The sequence below is a fragment of the Ascaphus truei genome, chromosome 15 (genome assembly GCF_040206685.1).
Source record: "Ascaphus truei isolate aAscTru1 chromosome 15, aAscTru1.hap1, whole genome shotgun sequence".
NCBI classification, from domain to species: domain Eukaryota; kingdom Metazoa; phylum Chordata; class Amphibia; order Anura; family Ascaphidae; genus Ascaphus; species Ascaphus truei.
Genome location: NC_134497.1, coordinates 27,262,160 through 27,277,833, shown reverse-complemented (window position 1 = coordinate 27,277,833; position 15,674 = coordinate 27,262,160). Strand labels below are relative to the sequence as shown.

Here is a 15,674-nt window from a genome sequence, read left to right as displayed (position 1 = left end):
CCACTGACCTTCCTACTGGCCAGACCGATGTCCGACATTGTCCGACCAACTAGGAAATTAATATCCTTCATTCTCACTGCGGCGAGATGTGAGATAGCGGCCTCCTGGAGGAAAATGACCACGCCAGCCTTGGGGTCAATAAAAAAGAGAATCAATGAGGTGATGCTCATGGAGCGGCTGACCGCCGCCCTGAGACAAAACCTTCCTGCATACGAATCAGTATGGGAACCTTGGATTCTCCTAACCAGGGACAGACAACCCGCCCCACCAAGGTAGAGAACCAAAACTCCTCCCTCAAGGGAACAAAAACCCCGAAAAGTTAAAACAGTACCCAAAACCTTAATCAAATCCTCCTCAGCCAGGAGGCAAACCCCTCCCCCACTTTACCCCTCCCCCCCACCCCCCTCCTCACCCCCCCCCTGCCTTCCCTTCTTGAAGGCAAACCCCTGACTCGACAACTTAGTTTGTCCCTCTTTATTCCCCAAAAAACTGTTAAAACTATTAGGTACTGTGAACTGCAATGTATATATTTTTTCTTTCTATGCTGTATCAATGCCTAATAAAAAAACTTTATGGAAAAAAAAAACAAAGTGTTGCCAGACCAGGTGTAGTAAGGTAGACAATACTTGCCGGTACCGGTTGTAGAGATAGAGTGATGAATGCCGTGCCGAGGTCAGGGAGTGGAGAGTGGAGATAGGTCGTAGTCCAAGCCGTGTTCAAGGGGTTACCAGAGTGAGCGTTGTCCAAGGAGTGCCGAGATCGAGAGCCAGAGGGGGTAGTCGTACAAGCCGCGTCAGAACCTGTGAAAACACTGAGAGAATCCAGAAGTACTTCCATACAGAGACTATGTCGAGCAAAGACTGAGAGCAGAGAGGAGCTAGATAAAGCAGGAAGGTCCAATTAGGAACGGAGGCGGGACAGAAAGAGCTACAGGGAGACACTGCAGATTGGTGCAGGCATAACAGGCCAGGTGAGTCTTGTTGGTAACCTGAGTATGCTCGTGCAGTGTGCGGGGGCGGAGCCTGAGGTCCGGGGGACGGGAAGAAGAGTGTGCAGACTGAGCGTGCTCCGTAACTCGTGTATGCGCGTGAACCGAGCCAGTGGACGGTGCAGGTGTGCGTGCAGGAGGGCGTGGGCGCGCGCGGCGATGTACAGAGGAATCGCCGAGGGGAGTGATCCCGCGACGGTGGCAGGGGCGGGGAGCCGTGGAGGCCGGTAAGGCAGGATTGTTTTGTGTGTCCAGCGGCTCCCTGCGGGGAGGGAGTGCTCCACTGCGTTCTTTCGTTGTTTAGACAGCAAATCCCTGGGCTGTCCTCTCGAATGGAATTTAGATTCTATTTTATCAGGATCAGCCCCACAGTCCATTCCAGCATATGCAGAGCAGTAATGCCTCCAAATGATACTAGCACAGGAGGCAGCAGTAGATGGGCAGACCACACAAACAGCCAGAACAAGGGGTCACTTGTGAACCCCCTAGAGACAAATTAAAAGTTACCTACAAATAAAAGAATAAGCAAAACAAAGTTAATGTAAGAGATGTGTATATATACATTAAGACAGGATAAAACATGCATGAACATAAACCCCCCTGCTACTTCCCCACTATTGTACCCACCTGTATGTTGTCTTGTCCCTTACCTACCCCCTCCCCCCTCCTTATTTTCCTATTTTGCCTATTTTTATTGATTGGTTATTGCTTTATACCATTTTTTGGATGTAGGGTTTGCAGTTCTGGTATTGGTTGTTTGTGTTGCACATTAAATCACACTTTTTGGCATTATACCGTTCATTTGTTCTATTTTCTACAGAAAGTGAGTGCTGGGCTATTTTTTGTTTATATGTATTATTATTAGAGTAATTGGGTCCTCTTTAGTCCTATGCACCCTGCATTATTTCTGCTGTTTTAGTGAGTGCTGTGTATCACTTTCTTGTTCTGTTATATTTACCCAAGGATATACGAGCACCACATAGATTTGATTAATAGACCATATGTCTGAATCACGGGAAACCTCCGTCCCCCACACTGACGTGAATGTCTTTGCCTACACGGACATAGATGCAAGTCGTATTGCTACATTATGTTTGGGGAATAGGGATTTCCTACAGGAAAATAATCCTGATGATTATTCAATAAATTTGGAGCGTAAACTAAAACATAAACTTAACCTTGAATTGCACCCCACTACATTAGCAGTATCCGTGTCAAAAGGATACCTAGGGGTCTGAGAAGTAATCTCAGACCAACCCTGTTTGCTGACAATAAGGAATACTGTACTAAGTGGGAGGGAATACTGAATAAGTGTTCCCTTGACCTAATTATCTTGACTTTTGAGCAGATACAAAAGGAGACTGTAGATCTGAAAACTCAGATAAAAGAACTTCAGGTGTCGCTTGCAACGACCCTTTCTGAACTTGATTTGAACAAATTCAAAAAAGCATTAGATGAGACTCTAGTTACATTAAGAAAGGATATAGAGACACGTAAACGTGAAAAATTCTTGAGGGACGCCAGAGATTATAATATTAATAAAGTATACAACTGGCGATGGAGGGACTCAGGAAGAGAGAACAGAAGTTGGAAGGCTCCACATCCACAAGGTGGTCCTTCGGAATTAAGAGAGACATTCGATTCCACAGAGCGATTCCTCCACAGGGTTGACCCCGCTTTTTTAGAAGTAGGACCTCCGCATGGCCATCGCGGAGGACGCGCCGGGCGGGGAGGAAACACCGCCGGACGAGGGAAACAGAGAGGGATATAAACCCGGTCGCAAACTCACTGGTAGTTAATATTTCTGATGTAACACTGACTGATCACCAGGTTAAGGTGCTCAATAAGGGACTATCCTTTGTCCCAACAAATTTGACCAATGCCAGGTATTTGTAGGTTAAATTTGCCCGGTTTTATAGATCACTAAGACTGAAGGGATTCTTTGCTAAACATACGTTTGATTCTGTAACCCCACCTGATGACATAGATATTAATACAAACTTCCATTTATTAACAGCAGAATGTAAGAACAAGAGTTCTTTTAACCCACCAGCTTCCAACCACACTATAGAGACTTATATTAATCTAGTCCAAGGGGATATGGCCTCTCTATTGAAACGTAAAATTAAACCTAGAACGTTTAACCTCTCTAAGAGAGAGCTAGGTGTTGTTAAAGAATTGGAGTCTAATACTAATTTGATCAATAAACCAGTGGATAAGGGGGGTGCGTTGGTGATCATGAATAAGGTTGATTATCATAATGAGATTGTGAGACAATTAGGGGATGCCGGTTCCTATAAATTGGTTACAGTCAATCCTACTCAAAGGGTTCAGGAAAAAATTTCCCAGGTTGTGACTTGCGCAGGAAGGTGGGTTAATCTCTAGTAAGCAGAAGGATTACCTTATTAAAAAGGACCCCATCATACCAGTACTGTATACTATACTGAAGATTAACAAAACCTGCACTCACCACCAGGTAGACCCATAGTAGCAGGTTCAGATTCTATCTTTCAACCCTGTTCAGTTTTTTTAGATACACTTTTGAGACCTCTGGTCACTAATAGTAGATCATATATAAGGGACACAACTCACTTTCTTGAGAAGATTAGGGCATTACCTACTTTGGACCCACCACTAATTCTTGCAAATCTAGATGTGAATAGTCTATATACGTCCATTCCACATGCTGACGGTATATTGGCAGTTAAGGAAGCAGTCGAACAGGCTAGTGACTTTACACCTAAGGAGGGTATGCTGATTGTTGATCTCTTAGAGAGCATTCTATGCGAGAATTATTTTTTGTTCGAAGACAATTGTTATGTTCAAATTCAAGGTACGGCCATGGGCTCGAACGTCGCACCCACATACGCCAACATCTTTATGTCCAAATTCGAGGATGATTATGTATATTGCAACCAGTCCTTTCGGGACAATGGGTGTATGTGGGTGCGTTTTTATAGACGACGTGTTTATGGTGTGGCAGAGTGATACCACTTCTCTATTAGACTTTGTTACAGAGCTAAATCAGGCCCACAGAACAATTAGATTATCTTGTACTCATGACCCCATTGAAATACATTTTCTTGATACTACAATCAGTGTACTTAATGGTAAATTAGAATCGGACATGTTCTCCAAACCAACAGATTGTAACAACCTTTTACACTATTCGAGCTTCCATCCCCCAGGTACCACAATGGGTTTACCCTACAGTCAGTTCTTACGTGCAAAACGCATTATTAGTACCCCGTCCAAAATCATGGAAGGTATGGATAAAATAGAATCTAAATTCCATTCGAGAGGATAGCCCAGGGATTTGCTGTCTAAACAACAACAGAAGGCAGTGGATTGGGTCCCTACGGGACCCATAGGTCCAGAGAAATAGAAGTTTTCAGTGCCCTTTATATCTACATACAATACCAACAGTGGGTACATCAGGAACATCATACAGCAACCGTGGTCATTGTTTCAGAGTGATCCTCTCATTGCTCCCGTGCTTAAAGATCCACCCTTTTTCTCCTATAAGAGAGGGAAGAACCTGCGCGACCGATTGGTCAGGGCAGATATTGGTGGTAAGAGTGTTAAACAAACCTTCCTTGGCACCCCCAAAATTGGTTGTTACAGGTGCTACAGTTGCAACCAATGTAATAGTATCGTAGAAGGTCCAACATTTAAACATCCCCTGTCTGGTATATCCTATGCGATTAAAGAATACTATACGTGTCTGTCAAAAGACGTTATATATCTCATTAAGTGTCCATGTGGCATGGGTTATGTGGGGGAGACCACCCAGAGAATAAAGGATAGGATTGGACAGCACAAAGCGGCCATACTCAGATGTGATCCGGAAGCACATCATTTCACACAGGCTGGGCACAACGTGAGTCAATTGAGGTACCAGATCATCGATGGGATGAGAATGGGCCGACGTGGCGGCAATCTGCAGAAATCACTGTTTAAGAAGGAATCCAGGTGGATCAGAACTCTTGGTACCATGACTCCATTGGGCATGAACAAGGATCTCAATAAGGGCTGCTATTTGTAGTCAATTTTGCCCAGGTACCTGCCTCATGTGTGTTATCTGCGTTATTTACACTATCTCTGTATTAACCTCGATATGGTCTGGTGCTGGTCCTACTCTATTGCTCTGTACTCTGAGGTATGTGACTATACGGTTGGGCTGTGCGTCTTGGTGCTGATGCCGGGTGATCCATCCTTTGTCAAGGGGGTGAGTCTCCTTTGTCAAGGGGGTGAGTGTTCTCAATTCTATGTCTTTCTGATCTACGGGAGACTCCTCACCAGCTCATCTACCTTAAACAAATTCAATATATATACTTAGTTTTTTCAGTTTTTACTAGGGTTTATGTTCATGCATGTTTTGTCCTGTCTTAATGTGTATATACACATCTCTTACATTAACTTTGTTTTGCTTATTATTTTATTTGTAGGTAACTTTTTTTTTTTTTTTTTAATATTTTTCCTTAATTGGTGTCTTTTGATGCACTGACAGGTATAACAATCACAACATGGCAGGACAGTTTGTCAAAAAAAAAATACGGGCATATGACAGGGAGGTATTCGGAGACACACAATAAACCTTTTTTCCATTTACAGTGGTGAAAAGAGAGGGGATGACGAGGGGCGGGGTGGATATTTGGGAGTGACATGGGGAAAAAGCAGAGGGGGGAAGGGAAGGGGATTATGGCGGGGAGGGGCGCATCGGCCCTCGACCGCTGTAGGTAACTTTTAATTTGTCTCTAGGGGGGTTCACAAGTGACCCCTTGTTCTGGCTGTTTGTGTGGTCTGCCCATCTACTGCTGCCTCCTGTGCTGGTATCATTTGGAGGCATTACTGATCTGCATATGCTGGAATGGACTGTGGGGCTGATCCTCCCTCTGATTGGAGCCTCAACTAGCCACTAAACCCTATGACACGACCTTCCAGTCAACTGCGCATGCGCAGACTACTCCGTTATTGATTCTATGGATTTTTACCCTGTGCGCATAGTGCGCATGTGCGCGCACCGCGCACCTCACAGCTGATTTCTGCAAAATGCTGAAGAGAGAATCGGCGTCACAGGATTCTGAACAGAGCCCACAGCTGATGTGCATGTTAGGAATGGACTCGGAAGCGCAGATGGATGACGTCACCTCACCTTTATTACAGCTCTGGCATGGGCAGTTCTTCACAGACGCCCCTAACGTCTGACAGGAGCAGGACTGCTGTATTCCATACAGATTGTCTGTGGTTTGCATTTTTTGCCTCACATTATTTATCCTGCTCCTTTTTGTTTTGTTTTTCTCTTGTTTGCTATTATACCAAGTTGTTTGGTTGTTCATTTGTGCCTTTATTTACTTTTTGTGTGGGGGTTGTTTTAGTCTTTTATTGGGACTTGACGCGGTTGTTGTGGGTCTGGGGGACAGGGTGTTCCCCGAAACATTGCCCCCCCTGCTACTTCCCCACTATTGTACCCACCTGTATGTTGTCTTGTCCCTTACTGTATCTCTGTGCACCTACCCTATCACCCACCCCTCCCCCCTCCTTATTTTCCTATTTTTGCCTATTTTTATTGATTGGTTATTGCTTTATACCATTTTTTGGATGTAGGGTTTGCAGTTCTGGTATTGGTTGTTTGTGTTACACATTAAATCACACTTTTTGGCATTATCCCGTTCATTTGTTCTATTTTCTACAGACAGTGAGTGCTGGGCTATTTTTTGTTTATATATTTTATATGTATTAGCGGGGCGTGGGGGTATTTTTTATATGTATTCGGGGGGCATCGGGGTTGCATGTTTTACCATTGTGTCCAGTATTTTTGGACAAGTCACCTGGCAACCCTATTTGTCCCGAAGGCATAAACAAAACACTATGGCTCAGATACATCAAATTCTGTTAAAGTGGAGTTAATATCGCACCCTGGTAAATAATAAACTAACGGGTGTTATTACCGCAATTTTAAGGTGGTATATATCAAGATTGTGGTAATAATTTACTCGGTGCGATATTTGGGCCAATCTCGCGATATGGGAATTAACGTGACCGTTAATACTGTGTTACATACCGCATTGGGTTAATATTTCTATCACAGGCTTCTGTAATGTCTATTATTACAGAAACCTATGATCAAAATAACATTAACCGTTTCCTGCCTGTGGTTACCAAGGTATACCACAGGCACCAAAGGGGTTAATAGTTTATTTAAAAAAATATTACCTAACTGTTGACCCTGTTAGTGGCCAGTAAAGCATTGCCATTCTAGTCACCACTTCTAACCCCCACGGGAAGCCAAACCAACCTCCCTGGGGCAACTACAATCATCACCCACATTCCCTACCTCTGCCCCCTTTTAGACTAATGCCCAATATTCCTATTAGACAAATGTGGTTTTAAATATTAACAAAAAATATATACACGTTTAAAAAAAAAAAAACATTGATAATACATTTTACACATTAAAATCATTGATTATCACTATGAATAACTAGGCCCTCTCAATGAAGGGCCCGGACATCCACAGTGGTGATAAATGGTATCCCAGTAATAAATAAATACATCAACAATATTAAAATGCATTAATAACCCCCCTCAGTGGCTAACCGCTAAGATAATGAAGGGAGTTGGTGGATGTACCATGTGATGAATGCCCTTTTTTGGGTGCTGGAATGTCACCTTAAAGCAGTGATTCACAACCAGGGTTTCGCGAAGCAGTCCTATGGGTTCCGTCTAGCTGCCCGCAGCAACTTTCCTGGGTCTCCCTGCTCCTGGCGTTCCCCTCCCCCCACCAGAGCCCGCTCACAGCCGCTCTCTAACAATGTGGCACTTCCGGTGCCTGCTGCTAGCGAGCACGTGTGTGCCTCCGCTGCCTCCTGCCTGCAGCCTCCGACACCTGAGATAGGCATATGGGGGGAGAGAGGGAGATGGGAGATGCAGGGGGGTGATGGGAAATGCGGGGGGGTGATATGAAGGAGATGGGAAATGCAAGGGGGAGTGATATGGGGATACGGGGGGTGATATGAGGGAGATGGGAGATGCGGGGGGAGATGGGTGATGCAGGGGGGGAGATGGGAGATGTGGGGCGTGATATGAAGGAGATGGGAGATGCAGGGGGAGTGATATGAGGGAGATGCGGGGGGTTGATATGGGGGATGCGGGGGGGGGGGTGATAAGAGGGAGATAGATGCGTGGGGGCTATGAGGGAGATGGGAGATGCGGGGGGTGATATGAGGGAGATGCGGGAGGGTGATATGAGGGACATGGGAGTTGCGGAGGGTGATATGAGGGACATGGGAGATGCGGTGGGGGTGATATGAGGGAAATGAAAGATGCGGGGGGATATATGAGGGAGATGGGAGATGCGGGGGGTGATATGAGGGAGATGCGGGGGTGATATGAGGGAGATGCGAGATGCGGGGGGGGTGATATGAGGGAGATGAGAGATGCAGGAGAGGTGATGATGGGGGTTGCTGGGGGGGATATGATTATTTTACCCGTGCGGCCCGATTTTTAAAAAATATGTATTGGGGGGTCTTTTAAAAATGTATTGAGGTGGTGGGGGTCTTTTTTTAATGTATTGAGGTGGTGGGGGTCTTTTTAAAATGTATTGGGGCGGTGGAGGCATTTTTAATATATATTGGCAGAGGCGGGTATTTTTGTTATGTATTGCGGGGTGGTGTTTTTTGGTATATATTTTGTGGGGGGGATTGAGTGAGTGGGGTAATTGACAGAAGGCAGGGGTGAGTGGGAGGAGAGAGGGGGGGACTGAGTGAGGAAAAGAGGGAGTAAGAGTGAGACGCTAGATAAATGCATGCGAGTGGGGAGAGGGAGACAGAGGGGAGAGAGAAATACATGGGTAGAGGGTGGGAAATAGAGGGGGCTTGTGAAGTGTGAAATTAACCTAAGGCTGCGCTTACAGTGCCTGTGACGCGACGTCAGCCTGAAGACAAAAGCATTGTCGCCGTCGCAAGCGCTTATAGTAAGCACGGCGCGACGGCGGCGACCAAAAATTTGGAAGCCGATAAAATTAGATTTTTCAGAGGTTGTCGCAACATGTGACAGCCTCTGAACCAATCAATGGCCAGGTTGCCAGCGATGTCGCCGAAAGTTAAATGATAACTTTCACGGGTGGCGACGGGTGACGTCATCCGTGACTTCACAGTTGCGCCCTGGCCGCGCTTATAGTGCCGGCGACGGTGACGTCATGGTGCGGTCGCTGGAAAAATCAAAAGTGTCTTCCAGTGATTGCGACAATGCCGTTGCGCCGTCATGTTGCTCCTACTATAAGTGCACGCGACGGCGTCAATACATTTGTTTTGACGCGACATTGCCAGCACTAGAAGTGCGGCCTAATATGTGTCAGCCAGAGAGTGGTTCCCCGAGATTTTTCAAAAAACTTCAAGGGTTCCTGCAAACAAAAAAGGTTGGGAATCACTGCCTTAAAGGGAGGGAATCACATTTCTTTTTTTTGGAATCACATTCCATGATTTTGCATTGTTTTTGTGTTTGCATTGTCCCTACCATCATTGTATATGTTAAAATACAATAATTGTGCATTTGGTTCCTGATTTAACAATGGAGATTTAGAAGAAAGTTAGGTTATCCTATAACTATTAGAGACCTGGTACATGGTGCGGTAACACCCGGTGACTGATATGTGAGCTTCTAATGAGACACGTATTCTATTCATGGTAAAAAAAAAATTAATTATACCTTCTCAACTGAAACTATCGACTTACTATCTATCAAAGGGTTTGAAAAGATTTCTGACACTTTAATTGGTGTTTTGCAGCTGGTGAGATTTCCTTTTAAATCGTTAAATATTATGATCCACTTTAAATGTATAATCCACTACATCTAATCTCCCGGGCCTAATGCTGCATGTGTTGTGCTAAATCCTTCATTTTTACAATGTACATCTACAGTTTACTTTCATCCTGATCTTTCTGTGATATGCCATCTTACCTTTCCTGCATGAACTTTTGTAAGACAGTTTGTGTAACAGTGACTTTTTTGTCTCGTCTAGTGCAAAGCCAAGCTCCAATAATCCACCCATGCCAACACTGCAAGGTTGCTTTTAGCAGTCAGGACTACCGCCTCAAACATCTGAAGTTCAAACACCCAAATGAGAATATGGAAAAGATGAGGACAGAACAATCTTGCAATATTCCAATAAATATGACAGAAAATGCATCTTTCAACCAGTCATGGCAATTAACAAACAATGTAACTGCTTCTCATTCCAAAAGATATATATTAGCTGCTGCCACAGGAAAAAATCTTGGAGAAAGTGGGAAGAGTCTGACTTGGTTATCCGACCAGAATCTACAGAAGAGAACACAGATCGGTGAGAAGCCGCATGTATGTGAGGAATGTGGGAAGGGATTTAGTCGGTTATCCCACCTGAACATACACAAAAGGACACACACAGGGGAGAGACCACATGGATGTGGGGAATGTGGGAAGCGTTTAAGTCGGTTATCCCACCTGAACACACACACATGAGGGGACACACAGGGGAGAGACCGCATGGATGTGGGGAATGTGGGAAGGGATTACGTCGGTTATCCCACCTGAACATACACAAAATGACACACACAGGGGAGAAACCGCATGTCTGTGGGGAATGTAGGAAGGGATTTCGTCAGTTATGCCACCTGAACATACACAAGAGGACACACACAGGGGAGAGACCGCATGTATGTGGGGAATGTGGGAAGGGATTTAGTCAGTTATGCAGCCTGAACACACACAAGAGGACACACACAGGGGAGAGACCGCATGTATGTGGGAAATGTGGGAAGGGATTTAGTCGGTTATTCCACTTGAACATACACAAAAGGACACACACAGGGGAGAGACCGCATGTATGTGGGGAATGTGGGAAGGGATTTAGTCGGTTATCCCACTTGAACATACACAAAAGGACACATACAGGGGAGAGACCGCACGTATGTGGGGAATGTGGGAAGGGATTTAATCGGTTATCCCACCTGAACACGCACAAAAGGACACACACAGGGGAGAGACCGCATGTATGTGGGGAATGTGGGAAGGGATTTAGTGTGTCATCCAGCCTGAATACACACAAGAGGACACACACAGGGGAGAGACCGCATGTATGTGGGGAATGTGGGAAGGAATTTAGTGTGTCATCCAGCCTGAATACACACTTGAGGACACACACAGGGGAGAGACCGCATGTATGTGGGGAATGTGGGAAGGGATTTAGTGTGTCATCGAACCTGAACACACACAAGAGGACACACACAGGGGAGAGACCGCATGTATGTGGGGAATGTGGGAAGGGATTTAGTGTGTCATCTAGCCTGGACACACACAAGAGGATACACACAGGGGAGAGACCGCATATATGTGGGGAATGTGGGAAGGGATTTAGTCAGTTATCCATCCTGGACACACACAGGAGGACACACACAGGGGAAAGACCGTATGTATGTGGGGAATGTGGGAAGGGATTTATTGATGTATCCAGGCTCAACACACACAAGAGGACACACACAGGGGAGAGACCGTATGTATGTGGGGAATGTGGGAAGGGATTTAGTGACTTGTCCAACCTGTGGAAACACAAGAGGACACACACAGTGGAGAGACCGCATGTATGTGGGGAATGTGGGAACAGATTTAGTTTGTCTTCTAGCCTGGACACACACAAGAGGACACACACACAGGGGAGAGACCGTATGTATGTGCAGAATGTGGTAAGGGATTTAGTCAGTTATCCATCCTGAACACACACAAGAGGACACACAGGGGAGAGAACTTTCTCTAAAGCCAGGCATGTTTAGGGATAACCAGCGTCTAAGACGCTAACAAATCAAATCAGCTTTATTGGCATGACGAAAGAACATTTCAGTATTGCCAAAGCGTGAATAATAGGGGGTGGGAGACAATAATTACACAAATACTAGGGGGTAGGGTATAATGATTGCAGGGTATATGGGTAACAGTTTCACATAGGAATGTGGGGGTTACTGGACATCTCTCGGCCTGTGACAGGTGCTAATATAGTGTGCAGCCAGTTCTGCTGTGGTTTCATCTTCTCGCAGGAGGATCGATATTTTTTGGTTCTCTATATTATTAAAGTTCTGGATAAGTGCAGTGAGTTTTTCTAGGTGGGCACTCCTCACTTCAGAGTAACATATAAGTGCACACGTGTATCTGTTTGCTAAATCACAAAGAAAAGTTACTTTAGTTTATGGTGCATAAAACGAGCATTTTAAAAGGGTAAAAAGTTATAACGTTTTAAATTCAGGTTCTTTGTATCAATCTTGTACCTTAATTTAAAGAAAAATGTTGTTCTTAATAATGTTTTATATTTCGATGCTGTTGGTTCTAATAAAATGTGCATTCCCCATTATGCTGAAGCTGTCTGTAGCCTCACTTAGCTGTGAATCTGAATATTTTCACCGCAACCAATTTGGTATTGACATTACGCCGCATTCGGACCCTCTGCCACAAGACACTTCTAATATAAGTTTTATTACTGTTTTGGTTATGGTGTTAATTTAAGGGGTTTACGGTAAGTTGTTGGGGTAGGGTGTTTTAGGGTAAGTGCTTGGTGTATGGGGTTTTAGGTTAAGTGATTAAGGTGTGTAGTTTTAGGGTAAGAGTGATATGACAGCCTTCATAATAAAGGTGAAGGGACTGTGGGGAGAGTACGGGACTGGAAGCCCCTCACTCACCTCTGGGTTTTGTTTGGGGCTAGTTCTGTTTTGGTGGGAAAGTGAGCTTTGTGTTACCAGACAGATACGGGTCAGGTGATTGGCTGAGGAAAAGGAGGTGGGCAGAGTGCTGTGATTGGGCAAGCCAGAGGGAGGGCACAGGTGTATCTGTGTTACGCCAAATCACAATGAAAAGTGACTTTAGTTTATGGTGCATAAAACAAGCATTTTAAAAGGATACAACGTTATAACTTTTTAAATGCAGGTTATTTGTATCATTCTTACTGTAGTTTTATTTAAAGAAAAATGTTTTTAATAAAGTTGTGAATCAGTAGTTTCTCCGCGACCAATTTGCCGCCAGCATTAGACCGCAGGCAGACCCTCTGCCACCAGCCATTTCTACTGTAAGTTTTATTACTGTTTTGAGTATGGGGTTAATTTAAGGGGTTTAAGCTAGGGGCATGTATGGTATGTGCTTGGGGCAGGGTATTCTAGGATAAGGGATTAAGGTGTGTGGTTTTAGGGTAAGAGGGGTGTCACAGCCTTCATAATAAAGGTGAAGGGACTGTGGGGGGTGCACGGGTCTGTGTGGGGGGGGGGGGCACGGGACTTGAAGCCACTCGTTCACCTCTGGGTTTTGTTTTGGTGGGAAAGTGAGCTTTGTGTTACCAGGCAGATGCGGGACAGGTGGCAGAGTGCTGTGATTGGGCAAGCCAGAAGGAGGGCATGGCTAGGGAGTTAGGGTGGGAAAATGAAAGGTACGGTATATAGAGATGAAGCAGATAGGGAAATTACCTGAGGTTAAGGGTTGTTGGCTGCCCTCCCAATGTATTATAATTATAACAACTATAAAAACTATATAGTGTTTTATGCTGTCGCAGCATGGCGACAGTGGGTTAAAAATGCTAATGCTGTTTTAGCATCATTCTGTGGTTATTGATCAAAGTGGGTTTGTCCAACACAGAAACATGAAAAAACCTTCTACTTAAAAAAGGTTAGTGTCCCCTTATCACAGTAGACCAAGCTTTTTAACACATTAATGTCTGGATCCTTGATTGAATAAAACATGTGATAAAATAAATTGTGATTTATTTACATAAAGAACACACACAACTTGAATTACAAAAATATCACAGGTAAACACGGGAACGAAATAAAGGGTTTCTGGAACGAAAGTTCATGCAATCCAGTCTCCGGGTATTAATTGCTAGGAGCGGGGTTGATACAGAAGCAAGAAACAAGATGCAGTCTTTTGGCTAGGGGCGCAACTTGCCACCCCTATATCTTCGCCAAATGAAATAATTTCGTTCTGCCCTTGCAGAATTAGTTTCAAAGTCCTTAGATCTAACGAAATCCTGAGTGAGGTACAAATCGTGGTGATAATGAAAACGTCTCTTGGTACCGCCCACCAACCTTCCTGATGTAAAAGCAGAGAACACTTTCCCGACAGCGTGCATGAGCTTATAATACCCTCACAAGCCTATCTGGGAAATGGGTAACCAATCTTTGGCGTTGGAGCCATATTCTGCCCTATCGCAAGGTTGCCAGTAGCCTCTGCAACCAGCCACAAGGCGTCACGGCGCGCTAAGGGTCAGGAGTGAATGTCACACTTCACCTGCTTAGCATACCTGGCCAAACCCCTTTTCCCGGTGACAGAATGTCTGGCCTTCGTCAGGATAACTCACCATTTGCTGGGCAGATGGTTTTAATTCAATTACCGGCAACTCACCTGTAAGCTGGTTAACCCCTTTGAAGCTCCGGACTTCTGTATACATCCTGAAGTCATCTCCACAGGATACCTCAGAAGACCGGACATTCATATATGCATGCCTTCCCCTGGAATGCTAAACACACATTATCTGGGTGCATCTGTTGTCCCTTTGACTGGCAATTAAATCCCCCAGCTCACATAATTGTAAAAGTACCTACACCAGGCCTCTATGCCCATTTATGCATTTACAACAATGGTACAATTAATAAAATCATATCCGTCTAACCTTTTGCATACAAAAAATTAGAAAGCTAGGACATTCCTAACTAAAGTTTTCCTTTAATTCTGTAAAGCTTTGATGTGGGGTGTTTAGAAATAACATTTCCTCATCAATGTAGCAATCCAACCTAGGCAGCACTTATCAAATTTGACCTGAAGTGGCTGAGTTACCCACAGCCTACATTGTTACAATTTCGGAAACACATCTGACCACAAGCCAATTATTCAATTGACTTTGTGGTTATGGCCGATTCCCTGCATGTCTTGTGGTTTAGGCAGTGATACAAGGTTGTAATTTCATTGCTCACCGCAAACCACAAGCACACTTCTCCAATTAACCTCTTAAACACCGGCTAGCAGGCCCTTATTCACCCTGGGAACATTTTACACAGTTTATAATACATTTTTTCGGACTGCAGTCAGCTCTGGACCGCAGAACAGACACTCTAAAAATACCTTTGATGACTCATGGGTACCAAGCCGGTAGAAAACCTTTATTTTCATGGAATAGGTACCTCTTCACCGTCACACCTCCCAACCTCAAAATGTACGAGCTGACACAATTGCTCCAGCTGGCAGTTTGGCTGATCGCCCAGTCTTTGAGGTCATTAGGTCTGCAGGGCTGTCCTGGCGGGATAACCCGTCTGGATTGCCATGCTTGCTGCATTTCTTGTGCTGGATAGTGAAGTCAAATTCTTGCAGGGCAATACTCCAGCGCAGCAGCTTGGCCTTTTCCCCGGACACCCTCTGTAACCAACTCAAAGGGTTATGATCAGTGATTAATGTGAAGGGGCGAACGTATAGATAATGGTGAAGCTTGCGTAGTGCCCATACGATCGCCAGGCACTCCTCAATGGTGACATAAGCCATTTCCCTTGACAACAATTTGCAGCTTAAGTAGACCACAAGATGTTCTCCCCCCCTCCTCCCCCACTTGGCTGAGCACAGCCCCTATGCCAAAGTAAGAGGCATTGGTCTGCACGAAAACTTTTTGTCATAATTGGGTGCAGCT

General features: G+C 44.8%; 1 protein-coding gene across 2 annotated transcripts in view; it reads left to right on the top strand.

The window, feature by feature from the left end:
• LOC142466734 (uncharacterized) overlaps nt 1-12,331 on the top strand; it is a 455,555-nt gene extending 443,224 nt beyond the window's left edge. For both annotated transcript variants that reach the window (XM_075572084.1, XM_075572085.1), the window contains exon 3: nt 10,011-12,331. In XM_075572084.1, the coding sequence (XP_075428199.1) occupies nt 10,432-11,739 (1,308 nt within the window). In that variant the 5' untranslated portion in view covers nt 10,011-10,431 and the 3' untranslated portion in view covers nt 11,740-12,331. The remainder of the gene's footprint in view (nt 1-10,010) is intronic.
• Nucleotides 12,332-15,674: the final 3,343 nt, after the last annotated feature.